The 21,201-nt window shown below is 42.3% G+C and overlaps 1 protein-coding gene across 1 annotated transcript in view; it reads left to right on the top strand.

Moving 5' to 3' along the window:
* The window catches only part of LOC133623071 (stalled ribosome sensor GCN1-like), a 73,652-nt gene that overhangs the window by 15,437 nt on the left and 37,014 nt on the right, over positions 1 to 21,201 (top strand). Inside the window, exons 13-30 of the mRNA XM_061986015.2 lie at positions 2,120 to 2,293; positions 2,375 to 2,527; positions 2,594 to 2,686; positions 2,764 to 2,833; positions 7,182 to 7,341; positions 7,408 to 7,597; positions 7,682 to 7,806; positions 10,101 to 10,279; positions 10,352 to 10,445; positions 10,517 to 10,630; positions 10,720 to 10,918; positions 11,003 to 11,155; positions 11,316 to 11,488; positions 11,568 to 11,648; positions 12,718 to 12,861; positions 20,473 to 20,597; positions 20,797 to 20,986; positions 21,077 to 21,147. Of these exons, the coding sequence (XP_061841999.1) occupies positions 2,120 to 2,293; positions 2,375 to 2,527; positions 2,594 to 2,686; positions 2,764 to 2,833; positions 7,182 to 7,341; positions 7,408 to 7,597; positions 7,682 to 7,806; positions 10,101 to 10,279; positions 10,352 to 10,445; positions 10,517 to 10,630; positions 10,720 to 10,918; positions 11,003 to 11,155; positions 11,316 to 11,488; positions 11,568 to 11,648; positions 12,718 to 12,861; positions 20,473 to 20,597; positions 20,797 to 20,986; positions 21,077 to 21,147 (2,488 nt within the window). The remainder of the gene's footprint in view (positions 1 to 2,119; positions 2,294 to 2,374; positions 2,528 to 2,593; positions 2,687 to 2,763; positions 2,834 to 7,181; positions 7,342 to 7,407; positions 7,598 to 7,681; positions 7,807 to 10,100; positions 10,280 to 10,351; positions 10,446 to 10,516; positions 10,631 to 10,719; positions 10,919 to 11,002; positions 11,156 to 11,315; positions 11,489 to 11,567; positions 11,649 to 12,717; positions 12,862 to 20,472; positions 20,598 to 20,796; positions 20,987 to 21,076; positions 21,148 to 21,201) is intronic.

The raw sequence follows: 21,201 nt of genomic DNA, 5'->3' as shown, positions 1-21,201 counted from the left end.
TACAACTCCGGTGCAGTAGGTGGCGGTAGCCTACTATGCATTGTAACTCCGCCAATAGCACTTAATTCACCTGGTGGGCCAGAAGAAGAAGAAGAAGACGGCGGAGTAAAAGAAACGGACCGACCGGATCAAAATACGAGGGTAATATAGGTTGTAGGTAGATAAGTTATAGCTGCATAGCTCGCGGCTCGTCATATATTCAACGTTAATCCGCGATTTCACCGAGCGTTTCATTGACAGTGAGCAGCCTGACGCTGCTTCATTAACACCGCCGCTGTTGTCACGTCACGTGTTACAATACCGACGAGCTAACGTGTCCAGGTTATAACCCTGTTGTCAATAAACACACGTGGAGACGGTGCTTCAAAGACTGCATTAATAATTCAGCTAAATTGTCCACTGTCCACTGCAGCATGTGAATGCAATGAAAAGAATAAAATCTGAGCCAACCAGCTGTTAAAATGTTGTCCAGGTTAATGTTTTGGCCATTAAAGGCCCTTCATTTCAAGATTTCAACTGTGATCAGGCTTTAAACATGTGGCTGACCTGTTCAGATGGGTGTAACTCAGGGGTGCTCACACTTTTTCTGCAGGCGAGCTACTTTTCAATTGATCAAGTCGTGGGGATCTACCTCATTCATATATATAATTTATATTTACTTATTTATGAAATATATGTTTTTGTTAACAAGTTAAAGGTGTTTAATGATAATGCAAGCATTGTTAATAAATTAAAGGTGTTTAATGATAATACAAGTATGTTTAATACATATAGTTAATATTGTTAACAAGTTAAAGGTGTTTAAAGATAATACAAGCATGTTTAACACATATTGTTAATAAATTAAAGGTGTTTAATGATAATACAAGTATGTTTAATACATATAGTTAATATTGTTTAACAAGTTAAAGGTGTTTAATGACAATACAAGCATGTTTAACACATATAGTTAATATTGTTAACAAGTTAAAGGTGTTTAAAGATAATACAAGCATGTTTAACACATATAGTTAATATTGTTAACAAGTTAAAGGTGTTTAAAGATAATACAAGCATGTTTAACACATATAGTTAATATTGTTAACAAGTTAAAGGTGTTTAAAGATAATACAAGCATGTTTAACACATATAGATTCCTTTCTTTCATGAAAACAAGAATATAAGTTGGTGTATTACCTGATTCTGATGACTTGCATTGATTGGAATCAGACAGTGGTGCTGATAACGTCCGCATTTTCGAATGGAGGAGAAAAAAAAGTCCTCCTTTCTGTCCAATACCACATGAAAGTGGTTGGTTTTTGGCATCTTATTTTTCCAGCTTCTGTACTCCTTTGTATACACTTTACAAGAAATACATTGTTGGCAAACTCCGTAGCTTGCTAGCTTGTGCACGCCAGCTTTCTGAGACTCTTATTTTGTTAGCGCAACTGTGCAGTCGGTCTTTGGAGTTTTGACGACAGGTACGGCGCCAGAATCTGTTGAAATAAAGTGTTTCTCGCCTTCCTGTCGGTAATTTTAATGAGCTAAATATGTACATAAAGTGTTGTACTTATATTCCAACTCCGCGTTCTTCTTGGTCATCGCCGCTGCCGCCGTCACCCCCCGCCCCTCGACCACACCACCACAAATAGATGCCTGTCCTGTGGGAAACACTGAATGTTATCTGGTCCAGTCATAACCTTGTTATGGTAGTTTTCTTAAAAACAGGAACACAGTCAATAATTCTAGGGCCTATAATCCGTACCCCTGAACGACCCTCGCCCAGCACACACCTGCCAGTCAGGGGCCCTGGAAATGAACCAACTCTACCACCTTACTTGGCGCCCCTGCCCAAAATGATTCAATTGTAATTTCAGTTTGGCAGAGGGTCAGGAAGGTGACTTATCCTTGGCAGTTTACACAGACTGATTGATTTTAGGTGCTAGGATTAAATGCTTGATGGTACATGCATCAATACAATGATTTTCAGTCTCACCATAATCATTTTTTTCTTAAGATCTAACCTGTCCCTTCAGTGTTCACCCTTTTTTAAAGCAGTATACTCATATATTTTATATATTCAGTATGTAAAACTGACATATTAATTTGATATATAAAACATTTTGCCTTTGTAATTTAGTCCACGAGGGCACCTTGGTGCACGCTGTGTCGGTGCTTTCCCTGTGGAGCAGCCGGCTTACAGTGGAGATTCCTGCTGCTCTGCTGGATTGGTTAAAGAAGGCTTTTACCCTCAAAACATCAACCTCTCTTATTCGCCATGCCTACATCCAGTCCATGCTGGGGTCATTTAAAGGTGCGTCTACCCAAGAACAAACGCCAGAAAAAAGTACAATGTATTTATTTTCTTATTGCTCCTGTTTCTACCTTTTTTCAGGTGACACCCTGGCCCAGGCCTTAGATCTCATACCACTGCTGTTGCAAACAGTGGAGAAAGCTGCAGCACAAAACTCCCAGCATGCTCTGCTTGCCGAAGCCGTGGCAGCGTCGGTTCTTTTGAGCCGACTGGCTCTGCTTGAAACAGTGACAGGTAATGATCACGTATCTTATTCACAAGGCCAACATTATTGATAGTTGACACTTTCTGTTTCTGCAGAGACAAAATTCTCCAGCTTTTGGAACTTGATCTTGGATAAAAAGAAGCCACTTTTCACGACAGAGAAGTTCCTTTCCCAGGCTAATGACGAAAGTGAGCAATCATCCAAATTAACAGCCTGAGTGAATTTAAAGTGCAAAATAATGTGTATTTTTTTGTTTTGTTTTTAGCTCAGCTGACTGTGCTGCTGCTTTGCGAAAGACTTTTCCTGGACCATGCCCAGAGGCTTAACAAATCTCAGTGAGTGTGTTGGTGTTGGCTTCTATGCAAAATACATGAATTTCTTTTAGTAGCTAATAGAACATGAAGCTGGTGTCAATTACATCTTTACCCATAAAGATGAGGTCAAGGGTCCAGCTATTGTAAGAATAATGGATTATTGGTACCCTTCCCTAGACTTCCAATTCTGAACAAAGTATAACATGACTATGTTTCTGTTGTTGACATAAGAATATCCAAGAGCACTACAGCTAGGGATGCAACGATTAACTGGTTTTACTATTAACCGTGATTTAAAAACGTCAGTTATTTAATCGCAAAACCGCCACTTCTTGTGTTTCAGTCCTTCTCACTTGCTATAAACAGACGTTATGCTGGTGTGTTATTTTTGGCACAACCTGCATGAACATACTTGCCAACCTTGAGACCTCCGAATTGGGGAGATAGGGGGGGTTTGAGGTGGGCGGGGCCGGGTTTAAGGGGGAGGAGTATGTTTATAGCTAGAATTCACTGAACTTCAAGTATTTCTTATACCGTATTTTCCGCACTATAAGGCGCACCGGATTATTAGCCGCACCTTCAATGAATTACATATTTCATAACTTTGTCCACCAATAAGCCGCCCCGGACTATAAGCCGCGCCTACGCTGCGCTAAAGGGAATGTCAAAAAAACAGTCAGATAGGTCAGTCAAACTTTAATAATATATTAAAAACCAGCGTTCTAACAACTCTGTTCACTCCCAAAATGTACGCAAATGTGCAATCACAAACATACCGTATTTTCCGCACTATAAGGCGCACCTAAAAACCACAATTTTTCTCAAAAGCTGACAGTGCGCCTTATAACCCGGTGCGCTTTATTACGATTCATTTTCATAAAGTTTCGATCTCGCAACTTCGGTAAACAGCCGCCATCTTTTTTCCCGGTAGAACAGGAAGCGCTTCTTCTTCTACGCAAGCAACCGCCAAGGAAAGCACCCGCCCCCATAGAACAGGAAGCGCTTCTTCTTCTACTGTAAGCTACCACCCGCCCCCGGAAGAAGAAGAAAAAACGCGCGGATATCACCGTACGTTTCATTTCCTGTTTACATCTGTAAAGACCACAAAATGGCTCCTACTAAGCGATCCGGTTCATAAAAAGACGCAATCTCTCCATCCGCACACGGATTACTACCGTATTTCACAGCTGATATTCCTGTGAACCGCACTGTGGAACGGGAGCACGTACGGTGAATATTCGCACCACAGGGAATGAGAAGTCATCCTTCACTGTGGTTCTAGCTTGCCATGCTAACTTCCACCCATGGTGATATTCAAAAGGAAGACCTTGCCAAAAGAGACCTTTCCAGCCGGCGTCATCATAAAAGCTAACTCGAAGGGATGGATGGATGAAGAAAAGATGAGCGAGTGGTTAAGGGAAGTTTACGCGAAGAGGCCGGGTGGCTTTTTTCACACAGCTCCGAAGGCGAACACACCTTCACTAAGACGGGCAGACAGCTCCGGACGACATACGCCAACATTTGCCAGTGGATCGTAAATGCCTGGGCAGATATTTCGGTCACAACTGTGGTCCGAGCTTTCCGGAAGGCAGGATTCACAGAACAACAGCGACACTGACTCCCGATGACTTCGACGAGACGGAACCGGCCATTTTGGATACCACGCTTGCGCAACTTTTCAATTCGGACACCGAAGACGAAGAATTCGAAGGATTTACGAATGAAGAATAACTTCAGAAGGTGAGCGCTATGTTTATTTTGTGTGTTGTGACATTAACGTTCGAGCAACATTATGTTACTATTGCTCTACACCATTTTGAATTTTACTATGTTTGTGATTGCACATTTGCGTACATTTTGGGACAGAGTTGTTAGAACGCTGGTTTTCAATATATTATTAAAGTTTGACTGAACTATCTGACTGTTTTTTTGACATTCACTTTAGCGCAGCGTTTTTTTGACATTCACTTTAGCGCAGCGTAGGCGCGGCTTATAGTCCGGGGCGGCTTATTGGTGGACAAAATTATGAAATATGTAATTCATAGAAGGTGCGGCTAATAATCCGGTGCGCCTTATAGTGCGGAAAATACGGTAGTAAAATTCAAAATAGTGCAGAGCAATAGCAACATAATGTTGCTCGAACGTTAATGTCACAACACACAAAATAAACATAGCGCTCACTTTCTGAAGTTATTCTTCATTCGTAAATCCTTCGTCTTCGGTGTCCGAAGTGAAAAGTTGGGCAAATTTACGATCCACTGGCAGATGTTGGCGTCGTCTGGCGCTGCCTCCTCGTCTTAGTGAAGGTGTGTTCGCCTTCTGTCTTCCATTGTTCCCACGCAGTTAGCAGTCTAGCTTCGAATGCCCTGTTGACACCAATATCTAGCGGCTGGAGGTCTTTTGTCAATCCACCCGGAATGACGGCGAGTATTGAATTAAGCGCGTAAGCGTGTCTCTCAATGTGCTGTTATGAGCTAGCAAATATAACAACTACACTACCCAGCATGCAACGATAGTTACGAGCATGCGCGGTAGCCCTGAGAAGTTCCCACGCAGTTAGCAGTCTAGCTTCGAATGCCCTGTTGACACCAATATCTAGCGGCTGGAGGTCTTTTGTCAATCCACCCGGAATGACGGCGAGTATTGAATTAAGCGCGTAAGCGTGTCTCTCAATGTGCTGTTATGAGCTAGCAAATATAACAACTACACTACCCAGCATGCAACGATAGTTACGAGCATGCGCGGTAGCCCTGAGAAGTTCCCACGCAGTTAGCAGTCTAGCTTCGAATGCCCTGTTGACAGCAATATCTAGCGGCTGGAGGTCTTTTGTCAATCCACCCGGAATGACGGCGAGTATTGAATTAAGCGCGTAAGCGTGTCTCTCAATGTGCTGTTATGAGCTAGCAAATATAACAACTACACTACCCAGCATGCAACGATAGTTACGAGCATGCGCGGTAGCCCTGAGAAGCGATGTTGTATGCTGGGAGTTCGAATGTGGTTATGAGCACGCTGTGAGAAAACGTTGAGAACTCAGTTAACACGCCTCGTCTGCATTATTTATAATTAGACAGACAACACACTTAATAGGAGCCATTTTGGGGTCTTTACATAAACACACAAATGGAAATGAAACGTCACATATCCCAGCATGCACCGCGCGCTTCTTCTACGGGGAAAAAAGATGGCGGCTGTTTACCGTAGTTGCGAGACCTAAACTTTATGAAAATGAATCTTAATATTTATCCATATATAAAGCGCACCGGGTTATAAGGCGCACTGTCAGCTTTTGAGAAAGTTTGTGGTTTTTAGGTGCGCCTTATAGTGCGGAAAATACGGTATATATAAATAAAATAAATACTTGACTTTCAGTGAATTCTAGCTATATATATACATATATATATTATTTATATATATATATATATATATATATATATATATATTATTTATATATATATATATATATATATATATATATTATTTATATATATATGTATATATTTATATATATATATAAAATAAATACTTGAATTTCAGTGTTCATTTATTTACACATATACACACACATAAAAGTCTGATCTACAAAATGTGCAGGCAGCATATCCCTTCCCCTTCAAGCTGTCCTGGATGAACTGAAATTATTTTTTCCAATCATTTTGGAACTTGCAAGCGTACTTTTTCGTCGCCATGTCTCTTCTTCGTTCTTCTGCTTCGTCTCTGTTATGTTTTTGGACATTACTACTTGCCGTAGTTTTGAAGCAATGCATGAGGGGAATCCGGATGTTGTGTGTCAGTGTATTAACGTGCCGGCTGGAATAAACACACGCTGAGAAATAGCTCCGTGCCTGCCTACTTTATGGGTTATAGATAAACCTATGGATAACGGAGACATATATAATAGTCTCCTTTTCAGGTGAGAGATGACGCTAAAGGCAGTGCCTTTAAGGCACGCCCCCAATATTGTTGTCCAGGTGGAAATCGGGAGAAATTCGGGAGAATGGTTGCCCCGGGAGATTTTCGGGAGGGGCACTGAAATTCGGGAGTCTCCCGGGAAAATCAGGAGGGTCGGCAAGTATGTGCATGAAACCTAAACAAGTTACACAAGCGGTGCACATGGTGCTTATACTCTCATATAAACTGAGTTAAATTATGTTAGTGACAAGTTACTAAATGAAGAAGTGAGTTAGGAGTGAAATATAAACGTGTCGCTGACAATCAGGGGTTACACGTCAGTTCAGTGTAAGCCAACAACAAGGTAGTCCTTTCACAGGCTTCATTCAGTTACCATGGAATGTCGGCAATTGCTTGTTCCTGTCAGTGTTGAATAAACTATAGTAAACTTTTCTTCTATTTCTATACTCTCTTCCAGGATGTACCACAGTGCTACAGTAGCTGTCCTTCTGTCTCAGAGCTGGCTTGTGAGGAAGAGGGCTAAACAGACAGTCAAGAAGCTGCTCCTGTCCCTCGGCGGCTCTAGCCTGGCCCATGGCCTTCTGGGAGAACTCCGAGCTGTCATCAACAAACACAAAGTGATTACTTTAATTATCATTTCCCCTTAGAAAAGTGGTCTAACACTTTTGACTGTATCATGACAGGTTTTGCCCCAGGATGTCTTGATGTCAGAGTCTGGAGAGCAAACTGAGCTCGGTCGCAGCTACATTCGCCCACGTGTTCTCTCGGACGCGCTGCATGTCATTTGCTCCAGTGCCATCCAATTGGGTGATCCAAAGCAGTCTGAGAACTTGGCTATGGAGATCATTTTAGTTTCTCATCATCCATCCTTAGGTACAACATTGAGCGGTTTCTTATCTTGCTAGTTTGTGCTGATGCAGTTGAATAACTTGACTAAACTCTGTGTATCCTTCTCAGTCGAAACTCGCCGTGGACTGTGGCCCGTTCTGCTCTCCTCCATGGGCATAAAAGCAGAAGAGTTTGTAGAAAATAATGTTGACGCTATTCTGCCACATCTGCTGGAGGTCACCGCCGACAACCAGGTGAATCCCCAGTTTTAAATGCATATATATAATTTATACGTACAATAATATCACAGTGAAAGCCGTTGATAGCCCCTCCGACAGGCTGACTGAGGTCAAAATAACTGAAATCTAAACTGAAACTATTGTTTACAAATTTACTTGTGACTTTGTCAAGAGACATAAAGAAAGTAGACAATACAGAATATTTGTCAAACTACAGCATAGGGCTGCACGGCTTTGGCCAAAAATAGAATCCCTATTTTTTCTCAGAAAACTTGATTTTCCATTTAAATTTTTTTGTAAAAACTACAATAGACAACAGAGCAGGGGGCGTTGCAGACGTCTTCATGCACATATTAAAAAAACAAATCTTTGTGTCTTTACTCAATATTTATAATTAACATTTTAGCTTTTACTCATTATGTAGGAGCCTTTTTTTTATCCACAAACAAACAAAAAGAACACTAAGTGTCTGTCTGCAAAGGTTTTTTTTATACCCAGTATACCGATATTATTGTGCTTGTCACTCCAACAGCAGGGACAAGTTTTTGTAGAACATGTTATATCAGAGGAGTGGAAAATTTACAGACACAAACAAAAAGTCTGATTAAAAATATTTATATATAAAAATGCCTTTTCTGATTTAAAATAGTTTGTATGGTGATTCTCCCATTCCGGACCTATACAGTCTCATAGATGTTCTCTGAGTGCCTGCAAGTCCGCATTCGGGGCAGGATTACTGGTAAGCTGCAGCAGATAGTGAAACTAAAGTCACTGCTCCTTTTTAAATGTTGTTTCAGATTCTATGCTAGTGTTAGTCACATTTATTTATGTTGTTCTCTTGGGCTGCACTTGAAGCTGTGTAAGGGGGAAGAGGCACAACGCAATTGAACATTATTGTATGGATGGATGTTGTTAAAGGGGAACATTATCACAATTTCAGAAGGGTTAAAACCATTAAAAATCAGTTCCCAGTGGCTTATTTTATTTTTCGAAGTTTTTTTCAAAATTTTACCCATCACGCAATATCCCTAAAAAAAAGCTTCAAAGTGCCTGATTTTAACCATCGTTATATACATCCGTCCATTTTCCTGTGACGTCACACAGTGATGCCAATACAAACAAACATGGCGGATAGAACAGCAACGTATAGCGACATTAGCTCGGATTCAGACTCGGATTTCAGCGGCTTAAGCAATTCAACAGATTACGCATGTATTGAAACGGATGGTTGTAGTGTGGAGGCCGGTAGCGAAAACGAAATTGAAGAAGAAACTGAAGCTATTGAGCCATATCGGTTTGAACCGTATGCAAGCGAAACCGACACGACAGCCAGCGACACGGGAGAAAGCGAGGACGAATTCGGCGATCGCCTTCTAACCGATTGGTATGTGTTTGTTTGGCATTAAAGGAAACTAACAACTATGAACTAGGTTTACAGCATATGAAATACATTTGGCAACAACATGCACTTTGAGAGTGCAGACAGCCCATTTCAGGCGCGCTAAGAACATATATTTTTCCACGATTTCAGCACTCAGGTTAACCATACCTAAATAGACACAAAATACTGCATTACAGAAGACTACCCGAATGTACTCGAATGATTGAAAAAAATAAATGTTTTTAAGCTAAATTATTGGTAAACACAGTTTATGTATAATAATTTACGTAAAACCGCGAGTATAGAAAAAAGTTTTCATCAATTAATATATTCTGTAGACATACCCTCATCCGCTCTTTTTTCCTGAAAGCTGATCTGTCCAGTTTTGGAGTTATGTCAGCATCTGCTTTGAGTGTCGCAGGATATCCACACATTCTTGCCATCTCTGTCGTAGCATAGCTTTCGTCGGTAAAGTGTGCGGAACAAACGACTGACCATTTCGTCGGCTTTCCCCACAGCCTCGTATTTTGAACAAATTTCGTCCAATTTCTTGCCACTTTCGCATCTTTAGGCCACTGGTGCAACTTGAATCCGTGCCTGTTCGTGTTGTTACACCCTCCGACAACACACCAACGAAAGTGAGAAAATGGCGGATTGCATCCCGATGTGACGTCACGTTGTGACGTCATCGCTCCGAGAGCGAATAATAGAAAGGCGTTTAATTCGCCAAAATTCACCCATTTAGAGTTCGGAAATCGGTTAAAAAAATATATGGTCTTTTTTCTGCAACATCAAGGTATATATTGACGCTTACATAGGTCTGGTGATAATGTTCCCCTTTAAAGAAAAAAGACCCAGACATACATATACAAATTACGGTACATTGTACAAAGATGTATAATATAAATATATAATAATTTTTCTTTAGGTGGTGCAAAATGCTGTTGGTGCCCTTTGTGGTCTCTCTCCTGACAAGCTGTTGCCTCGCGTAATCAGTCACGTCGCAAAGGAGCTTAGCCAACCTGCTCTCATTCACATCACCAAGGAGGAGTATGCCATCATGCAGACACCTGAGGGTGAACTCTATGACAATACCATAACTGAGAGGTAAAAGTGTGAGCCTATCATGTTCTGCAACTTACGTAAGATACTGTATTTTACTGATTTATCTCTGTCCAGTGCCCAGAAGGAAAACACCAAGAAGGTCAATATTAAGAGAGAAAACAAGGCATACTCCTACAAGGATCAGATCATTGAACTGGAGTTACAAGAGGTCAGTTAAAACTATCACTTTTACCGATGTAAATACAATATCTGGGTCTGAATTGAAATATAATGTCACAGGAGATGAAGAAGAAGAAAGGTATTAAAGATGAAGTACAGCTCACCAGCAAACAAAAGGAAATGATTCAAGCGCAACGTGAGAAAGAGACATCTATTCGCACAAGACTTCAAGTGGTAACTAACATTTTTTCTAAAAGTGTACAATATTTAACTTTTTATCCTTTTCCCCTTGTTTGACTTTCGATATGCAATATTCTTCCTAGCTTGATGTAGAGTTGCAAAGGGCGGTGGGTCTCCTCGAAGCAACTCTTAAAGAGAGCCCACCTCAGATTACCAGGGAGCTACCTCAAGTCCTCCAGGTTCTGTTGCCTCTGTTGCACTCACCTCTGGCTGCTCCACGAATCCAGCAGGTCTTCTTGGACATTGGCGTGGGCCTTCTACCGCATCACCTCCATCCTCTAGGTACCGGACTTGCACCCATATTGGTGTCCAAAAACCCGGCGGTTGGTTCAAGTTTCTACTATTCTGATGCATGTTTCTTTGAAGGTGTGCTTGTTGGACATGTGACTTTACGACTGCTGAAGCCGCTGTGTGATCTGGATGTGGCCTGGGAGCAGGAGGACCTGGACAAAGCAGTTACCCGCACTATACTGCTGCTGCATAACCACACTGTCCCACAGAGAGAATGCAAGACTGGTGGTGAGGACCGTTATGATCATGCTTGCATAATGCCAACAATCACTCATGTCGACGTGAGCCAGCCAGTCCGCGTGGCGTCTACTTAAACGGGTTCTGCTACATTGGATTTGTCACTAGCTTTGCTTTTTTTAATTGTTGAATGCATTTCTTTTTCTTGCAGATGTGACCCCACTGTCTGCACCTGCCTTTTGTTTCTGCTTTCCTCTCCTCAACTCCACACTCACGGACTCGTCAGGCAGCACAGAGGACACTCTGATGACTAGATCTTTGCAAATCATCAATGAGCATTGTCAACTTCGGGCCAGCACAAATGAAGATATTATCATTGATGAGGTACAGATGGCTTTTTACACTGGATTTCAACACGTGATCACTTTTTTATGGAATAGCGTTTGTTATTCAATCTTCTCAGAATGGCCCTGAACTGCTTCCACGTGTTAAGATGTTGGTGCTGTTGATCAGACTTATTTCTACTGCCGCACCAAGAATCCAGGTAAGCCTTCTAAATCCTACTGTTGTCTAGTCTTGACAAGGTATAGGAAAGCTAAGCAATCTGATCAGTCTCAATGCAAAGGAAGTGTTTGCACGGAAGACGGAATGATTTACGGTAGTCCATAAAAGGACGAAGCCATAGCATTTGCCCTTATTTGATTCAGAGTCGACTGGATTCGAGTCAAAGTCAGCCCTAAGTACTAATACATTTTTATTAGAGATAAATGCTTTAAAATGTAATATCGGAAATGATTGTTTTTGGGGTTTTTTATTATTCGGTATCGGTTATTTATTTATTTTTTTTAAAAATGTATTAAATCAACATAAAAAACACAAGATACACTTACAATTAGTACACCAACCCAAAAAACCTCCCTCCCCCATTTACACTCATTCACACAAAAGGGTTGTTTCTTTCTGTTATTAATATTCTGGTTCCTACATTAGATATCAATATATATCAATACAGTCTGCAAGGGATACAGTGTTTTGTATCCGGAAGTAGGAACACACTGGAAGTCAGACGTGCACTGCTATGGAAACGGAAATAAATGCGCAGAAGAATTACTTCCAGTAATGATTAAAATGACTAAAATACGGTAAATATTGTGTGTATTACATATTGTTCTGAATGTGTCTGTTACTACATTATATATAGACTCACAGTGTGTATACAAAACGTGAATGGAGGGTTTTGAAGTTGTTTTAGAGGCCGTTGAAGGCTACAACGGTGACTCCCATTAGCCGCATTTTCCAAGCGTTTTTTTTATCATCTTTAAATCCTAAAATAAAAACTTGTGTTTTTGTCTCTCATGATTGTGAGCGAAAGACAAAATAAAAAATGCAGTTCCCCTTTAACTTCAACATGTTAGAATTGATGATTAATTTGGATAAAAATAATATTTAATTGTGATTATTAGAAATGAATCCACATGAACCCTTTGTTTAATTTGATTGTACAATAATTCATCGTTTGCACACTAGTCCTGATGTTATTACCAATATGCTGATTAACATGAAGACGATCAGGATATTGTGTGCATGTTAACAATGTGTCGTTTTCCACACAGGTGCTGGCATCTCAGTGCTTAACGACACTGTGTACCAGTGCTGGAGGAGGAGATGGTTGCACTGTGGCAGAGCAGCCAGAGATAGACGTCCTGCTCAATGCTCTCCTTTCACCTTGCTTCTCTGTCCGTGATGCTGCTCTCAGGGTGAGTTGCAAATAAATCCAATGTTTTACTTAGAATATAGATATAGACATACTGTTGTTTGTGCTTACGCACCAAACAGCAGCTCAGAGTACCCACTCTTTTTGGCTTCCCTTGACGGAGTACTGGAGAGTGCTCCCTCGGGTGATTCCCTTGTTCTGCTGGGGGACTTCAACGCTCATGTTGGGAACGACAGTGAAACGTGGAGAGGCATGATTGGGAAGAATGGCCGCCCGGATTTGAACCCGAGTGGTGTTTTGTTATTGGACTTTTGTGCTCGTCACGGATTGTCCATAACAAACACAATGCTCAAACATAAAGGTGTCCATATGTACACTTGGCACCAGGACACCCTCGGCCGCAGTTCCATGATTGACTTTGTAGTTGTGTCATCGGATTTGCGGTCTCATGTTTTGGACACTCGGGTGAAGAGAGGGGCGAAGCTTTCTACCGATCACCACCTGGTGGTGAGCTGGCTCCGATGGTGGGGGAGGATGCCGGACAGACCTGGCAGGCCAAACGCATTGTGAGGGTCTGCTGGGAACGTCCAGCAGAGTCTCCTGTCAGAGAGAGTTTCAATTCCCACCTCCGGAAGAACTTTGAACATGTCACGAGGGAGGCACTGGGTATTGAGTCCGACTGGACCATGTTCCGTGCCTCTATCATCGAGGCGGCTGATTGGAGCTGTGGCTGCAAGGTGGTTGGTGCCTGTCGTGGCGATAATCCTAGAACCCGCTGGTGGACACCAGCAGTGAGGGATGCCGCCAAGCTGAAGAAAGAGTCCTATCGGGTTCTTTTGGCTCATGGGACTCCGAGGCAGCTGACAGGTACAGACAGGCCAAGCGGTGTGCGGCTTCAGCGTTCACTGAGGCAAAAACTCGGACATGGGAGGAGTTCGGGGAAGCCATGGAAAACGACTTCCGGACAGCTTCGAAGCGATTCTGGACCACCATCCGCCGCCGCCTCAGGGGGGGAAGCAGTGCACTGACAACACCTTGTATGGTGGGAATGGTGTTCTGCTGACCTCTACTGCGGCTGTTGTGGATCGGTGGAGGGAATACTTTGAACGCCTCCTCAATCCCAGCAACATGTCTTCCTATGAGGAAGCAGTTCCTGGGGAATCTGTGGTGGGCTCTCCTATTTCTGGGGCTGAGGTTGCCGAGGTAGTTAAAAAGCTCCTCGGTGGTAAGGCCCCGGGGGTGGATGAGATCCGCCCGGAGTTCCATAAGGCTCTGGATGCTGTGGGGCTGTCTTGGTTGACAAGACTCTGCAACATTGCGTGGATATCGGGAGCGGTACCTAGGATAGGATAGGACTTTATTGTCATTGCACAAGTACAACGAAACTATGGATTGGCAGACCGGGGTGGAGGTTCCTCTCTTTAAGAAGGGGCACCGGAGTAGTGTTCCAACTATCGTGGGATCACACTCCCTTCCCGGTAAGGTCTATTCAGGTGTACTGGAGAGGAGGCTACGCCAGATAGTCGAACATTGTGGTTTTCGTCCTGGTCGTGGAACGGTAGACCAGCTCTATTCTCTCGGCAGGGTCCTTGAGGGTGCATGGGAGTGTGCCCAACCAGTCTACATGTGCTTTGTGTACTCGGAGAATATATATATATATATATATATATATATATATATATATATATATATATATATATATATATATACATATACATATATACTGTATCTGAAAAAAATGGGCATAGTGTCCCATATAGTTGATGTAGATGCCCATGTCGCCTGTTCAGATTTACTTTACAAAAGAGAAGTGTAGGATACTTCTCTTGTTGCCTTATTTGTATTTGACTTTATTAAATGTATTTATATTATCATTTAGTGCAGCCGGGCCGGAGCAGGAGGGGATAGAAAGAGAAAAAAAAGACAGAGGGGAAAATTGTGGGGACAAGAGGGGGATTAGACAGAGAGACAAAAACAGCAACAGCAAACAACAACAACAACAACAACAATAGAGCAACATCAGCAAATACGACATGTACAAATATGATGGTAAAAGTAATAGCAAATAAGCAGTTAGCGAAAAACAAAAAAATAATACAGAAATGACAATGAGCATTATTACACTACAAATGGATCAATACAAATACCAATAGAATTAGCGCTATTGATAAAGAACACTACCAATACTTTACCTTTATTATCAACAATACAGTTGTTCAAATGCAACAATACATATACGTAATGATAACTTGAGATACGAAAGAATGCAGAAAAATGGAGGGGGAGAAAGAGAAGCAACCTACCGTATTTTCCGCACTATAAGGCGCACCGGATTATTAGCCGCACCTTCTATGAATTACATATTTCATAATTTTGTCCACCAATAAGCCGCCCCGGACTATAAGCCGCGCCTACGCTGCGCTAAAGTGAATGTCAAAAAAACGCTGCGCTAAAGTGAATGTCAAAAAAACAGTCAGATAGTTCAGTCAAACTTTAATAATATATTGAAAACCAGCGTTCTAACAACTCTGTCCCAAAATGTACGCAAATGTGCAATCACAAACATAGTAAAATTCAAAATGGTGTAGAGCAATAAATAGCAACATAATGTTGCTCGAACGTTAATGTCACAACACACAAAATAAACATAGCGCTCACCTTCTGAAGTTATTCTTCATTCGTAAATCCTTCGAATTCTTCGTCTTCGGTGTCCGAATTGAAAAGTTGCGCAAGCGTGGGATCCAAAAATGGCCGGCTCCGCCTCGTCGAAGTCATCGGATTCAGTGTCGCTGTTGTTGTGCAGCAGTTCTGTGAATCCTGCCTTCCGGAAAGCTCGGACCACAGTTGTGACTGAAACTATCTGCCCAGGCATTTACGATCCACTGGCAGATGTTGGCGTATGTCGACCGGCGCTATCTGCCCGTCTTAGTGAAGGTGTGTTCGCCTTCGGAGCTGTGTGAAAAAAGCCACCCGGCCTCTTCGCGTAAACTTCCCTTAACCACTCGCTCATCTTTTCTTCATCCATCCATCCCTTCGAGTTAGCTTTTATGATGACGCCGGCTGGAAAGGTCTCTTTTGGCAAGGTCTTCCTTTTGAATATCACCCTGGGTGGAAGTTAGCATGGCAAGCTAGAACCACAGTGAAGGATGACTTCTCATTCCCTGTGGTGCGAATATTCACCGTACGTGCTCCCGTTCCACAGTGCAGTTCACAGGAATATCAGTTGCTGTGAAATACGGTAGTAATCCGTGTGCGGATGGAGAGATTGCGTCTTTTTATGAACCGGATCGCTTAGTAGGAGCCATTTTGTGGTCTTTACAGATGTAAACAGGAAATGAAACGTACGGTGATATCCGCGCGTTTTTTCTTCTTCTTCCGGGGGCGGGTGAAGCGCTTCCTGTTCTATGGGGGCGGGTGCTTTCCTTGGCGGTTGCTTGCGTAGAAGAAGAAGCGCTTCCTGTTCTACCGGGAAAAAAGATGGCGGCTGTTTACCGAAGTTGCGAGATCGAAACTTTATGAAAATTAATCGTAATAAAGCGCACCGGGTTATAAGGCGCACTGTTAGCTTTTGAGAAAATTTGTGGTTTTTAGGTGCGCCTTATAGTGCGGAAAATACGGTACATTAACCTTGTAGATTGTTATAGTAACAATAGGTTAAGCTTTGTCAGTGTGCCATGTGTTACACCCAGTTTACCCTAGGGCAGGGGTCGGCAACCCAAAATGTTGAAAGAGCCATATTGGACCAAAAATACAAAAACAAATCTGTCTTGAGCCGCAAAAAATTAAAAGCCATATTACATACAGATAGTGTGTCATGCGATATACATGGAATTAAGAGAACTTAAAGGAAACTAAATGACCTCAAATATAGCTACAACTGAGGCATAATGATGCAATATGTACATATAGCTAGCCTAAAGAGCATGTTAGCATCAATTAGCTTGCAGTCATGCAGTGACCAAATACGTCTGATTAGCACTCCACACAAGTCAATAACATCAACAAAACTCACCTTAAAAGTTTGGTGGACAAAATGAGACAGAAAAAGAAGTGGCATAAAACACGTCCTAGAAAGTCGGAGAAAGTTATACATGTTAACAAACTACGGTGAGTTCAAGGACCGCCATAATTAGTAGGACAAAACGGCGCTCGCCAAATACTCAAATCAGTGAAGCATGTTTAATATAAACAGTGTGCTTTATAACAATTAGGGAGGTTTGTGTCATGTTTGTCCTCCTACAGAAACCATATTAAAACAAAAAATATATTTTTTCCCCTCATCTTTTTCCATTTTTCATAAATTTTTGAAAAAGCTCCAGAGAGCCACTAGGGCGGCGCTAAAGAGCCGCATGCGGCTCTAGAGCCGCGGGTTGCCGACCCCTGCCCTAGGGCAACAACGTTAATATATGTTTGATGAAACGTGATTATGTGCATGAGTGTAAGTATGCATTGCGCTCTTAATCGCACACCGAGACTCCAAGGAAGTAAAAGCGATTGAAATTAAGTTAAACGGAGGGAACATTTTCAAAGCCATGTTTCCCGAGCCGAGCATATACATATATATATATATATATATATATATATATATATATATATGTCCCTTAGAGATAGGGTGAGAAGCTCTGCCATCCGGGGGGAGCTCAAAGTAAAGCCGCTGCTCCTCCACATCGAGAGGAGCCAGATGAGGTGGCTCGGGCATCTGGTCAGGATGCCACCCGAGCGCCTCCCTAAGGAGGTGTTTAGGGCATGTCCGACCGGTAGGAGGCCACGAGGAAGACCCAGGACACGTTGGGAAGACTATGTCTCCCGGCTGGCCTGGGAACGCCTCGGGATTCCCCGGGAGGAGCTGGACGAAGTGGCTGGGGAGAGGGAAGTCTGGGCTTCCCTGCTTAGGCTGCTGCCCCCGCGACCCGACCTCGGATAAGCGGAAGAAGATGGATGGATGGATGGATATATATATATATATTTATATATATGTATGTGTGGGGAAAAAAATCACAAGACTATTTCATCTCTACAGGCCTGTTTCATGAGGGGGGGTTCCCTCAATCATCAGGAGATTTTAATGGGAGCATTCACATACCATGGATTATATAGGGCACAGAGTGGGTGGGTACAGGCTGGCGTAGGGGCGTGGTGATTGGCTCATGTGTTACCTAGGAGGTGTTTCCGTCTGTGGCGGCATGCTGTTACAATTTCGCTGCGCTTGTTGAGGGATGACAGGTCTGGACGGTAAATAATAAAAGGTTTCTCTTTCAAGCATAGGTTGCATCTTTTATTACCACTATTGTAAGGTGTGCTGGATGCAAGAATTTGCCATGTTATTGAATATTCAACATTATTGTCTTTGAGGTCCCAAATGTGTTTGCTGAGTTCTGTGGTATTCCGCAGGTTTTGGTTCCTGAAAGAAGCCTTGTGATTGTTCCATCTGGTTTTGAATTCTCCCTCGGTTAATCCTACATATGTGTCGGATGTGTTAATGTCCTTACGTGTTACCTTAGATTGGTAGACAACTGATGTTTGTAAGCACCCCCCGTTGAGAGGGCAATCAGGTTTCTTTCGACAGTTGCAGCCTTTGTTGTTATTGGAGTCGCTCTGTCCGGGGGCCGACGGCTCATTTGCAGTTGTTTTGTTGTGGTTTGAGATAATTTGTCGTATATTGTTCATACAGCTGTAGCTCAATTTAATGTTGTTCTTGTTGAATACTTTTCTTAGGGAAAGTGTTTGTCAATCAGATTGAGGAATTTGTGTCCAATGTTAGTTGAGACGTTTTTGCTGTATGGGGGGTTGTACCAGATGATGTCGTTTCGTTTTCTGTTCTTTTTTGGCTGGTTTCCTGGCGTGGGTTCATAGGTGAGGGTGAAATTGTATCCGCTTTCATCAAGGGCTTTTTGGTACGGGGGGGTTGCTTGGTCAAATTCAGCTTTGCTAGATGACAGCATCGATAGCCTTTTATTAATTCCGGTAGGTATTCTTTTCGTGGTGGTGGGTGGGTGGTTGCTGTCATGGTGCACGTATTGGAGTGTTGTGTTGGGTTTCGTGAATGGTTGGTAGCTGTTATTTCTCAGGTTGAAAGTGACGTCAAGGAAGTTGACGGTTTGCGTCACTTTCAACCTGAGAAATAACAGCTACCAACCATTCACGAAACCCAACACAACACTCCAATACGTGCACCATGACAGCAACCACCCACCCACCACCACGAAAAGAATACCTACCGGAATTAATAAAAGGCTATCGATGCTGTCATCTAGCAAAGCTGAATTTGACCAAGCAACCCCCCCGTACCAAAAAGCCCTTGATGAAAGCGGATACAATTTCACCCTCACCTATGAACCCACGCCAGGAAACCAGCCAAAAAAGGACAGAAAACGAAAAGACATCATCTGGTACAACCCCCCATACAGCAAAAACGTCTCAACTAACATTGGACACAAATTCCTCAATCTGATTGACAAACACTTTCCCAAAGACAACACCCTAAGAAAAGTATTCAACAAGAACAACATTAAATTGAGCTACAGCTGTATGAACAATATACGACAAATTATCTCAAACCACAACAAAACAATTGCAAATGAGCCGTCGGCCCCCGGACAGAGCGACTCCAATACCAACAAAGGCTGCAACTGTCGAAAGAAACCTGATTGCCCTCTCAACGGGGGGTGCTTACAAACATCAGTTGTCTATCAATCTAAGGTAACACGTAAGGACATTAACACATCCGACACATATGTAGGATTAACCGAGGGAGAATTCAAAACCAGATGGAACAATCACAAGGCTTCTTTCAGGAACCAAAACCTGCGGAATACCACAGAACTCAGCAAACACATTTGGGACCTCAAAGACAATAATGTTGAATATTCAATAACATGGCAAATTCTTGCATCCAGCACACCTTACAATAGTGGTAATAAAAGATGCAACCTATGCTTGAAAGAGAAACTGTTTATTTACCGTCCAGACCTGTCATCCCTCAACAAGCGCAGCGAAATTGTAACAGCATGCCGCCACAGACGGAAACACCTCCTAGGTAACACATGAGCCAATCACCACGCCCCTACGCCAGCCTGTACCCACCCACTCTGTGCCCTATATAATCCATGGTATGTGAATGCTCCCATTAAAATCTCCTGATGATTGAGGGAACCCCCCCTCATGAAACAGGCCTGTAGAGATGAAATAGTCTTGTGATTTTTTTTCCCACACATACATATATTGCGCTCTACTACGGTATCGAACACTATTTTTTGGATAACCTTATTAAGACATATATATTTATATATGTATACTCAGAAGGATAAGCTTAAGAGTTGTCGCTGCGTTCATATCGTAGACATGGCGAGTGTAGAAACATAAGCAGGTTGAGATAGAGAATGTGCCTGTTGCATCGTATCTATCTGCTGAGTTTGGGTTAGACTCTGATCTTGTTTTTTCCACTTAGATTCTGAGTATGATTCTGGCGCCAGTTCTCAATCTGTTAATTACCTTGGTTTGCATTTATTATTCAACAGATGATAATCAATAACAAAGTAACTACAGTATTCACATTATTCATTTCCGATCTGGAATGTGTGAGTTAAGTGTTCTGCTTAATATCATTGTACTTGTCTGTATGGTCCCTTTTTTCAACTCCAATCCTGATGCACAGGGCTTGTTGGAGATGGAGTTTGCGTTGCCGACAGACAGCACAGAGCAAAGTGGACTGAATTTGCTACGCAGGCTTTGGATTGCTCGGTTTGATGTGGAAGAAGAGGGTCGAATTCTTGCTGAAAAGTATGTAATTTTGAATATCTTCCTTCTTCAGGTCTATCAAATGCCTTTATCTATTTCAATGTAGTTATGAAGGCACACTCAGTATATTTGGGTGTCTCTTAAAAGTGTTTTTAAAATGTCAGTAAAGCTTTTTTGCACCATACTGCTCAGATTTTGTAAAACTGAAGGGAAAGCTAACATGTTTGGTTCTCCTCCTCAGACTCTGGGAATCTCTTGATTTGGAATTGGTCCCAGAGCTCTGCTCTCTTCTGATTAGCGACATCACCCACCACGAAGAGGCTGTTCGTTCAGCTGCAGCTGAAGCACTGTCAAGTGCGGTTTCTCAATATACAGACCAGTCAGCCCCAGTTCTTGGACAGCTAACTGAGCTTTACCACCAAAAGCTTTACGTGAGAACCTACATTTGACCAGTGTTAAAACAGATTATTCCTGCTTTTTGATCCCCTCATAAAGAAATCACATGTATTTGTCTTTTAAAGAGACCACCACCTGTGCTGGACACCTTGGGTAGAGTCATCTCTGAATCTCCCCCTGACCAATGGGAAGCAAGGTAAGAGTACGTTATTAAAGCCCCTCCTTCATAGTGTATTGAGATTGTTTTTGC

Source organism: Nerophis lumbriciformis, linkage group LG12 (assembly GCF_033978685.3).
Source record: "Nerophis lumbriciformis linkage group LG12, RoL_Nlum_v2.1, whole genome shotgun sequence".
NCBI classification, from domain to species: Eukaryota; Metazoa; Chordata; class Actinopteri; order Syngnathiformes; family Syngnathidae; genus Nerophis; species Nerophis lumbriciformis.
The sequence above is the reverse complement of the archived record's forward strand: the minus strand, read 5'-3'. Positions and strand labels throughout refer to the sequence as shown.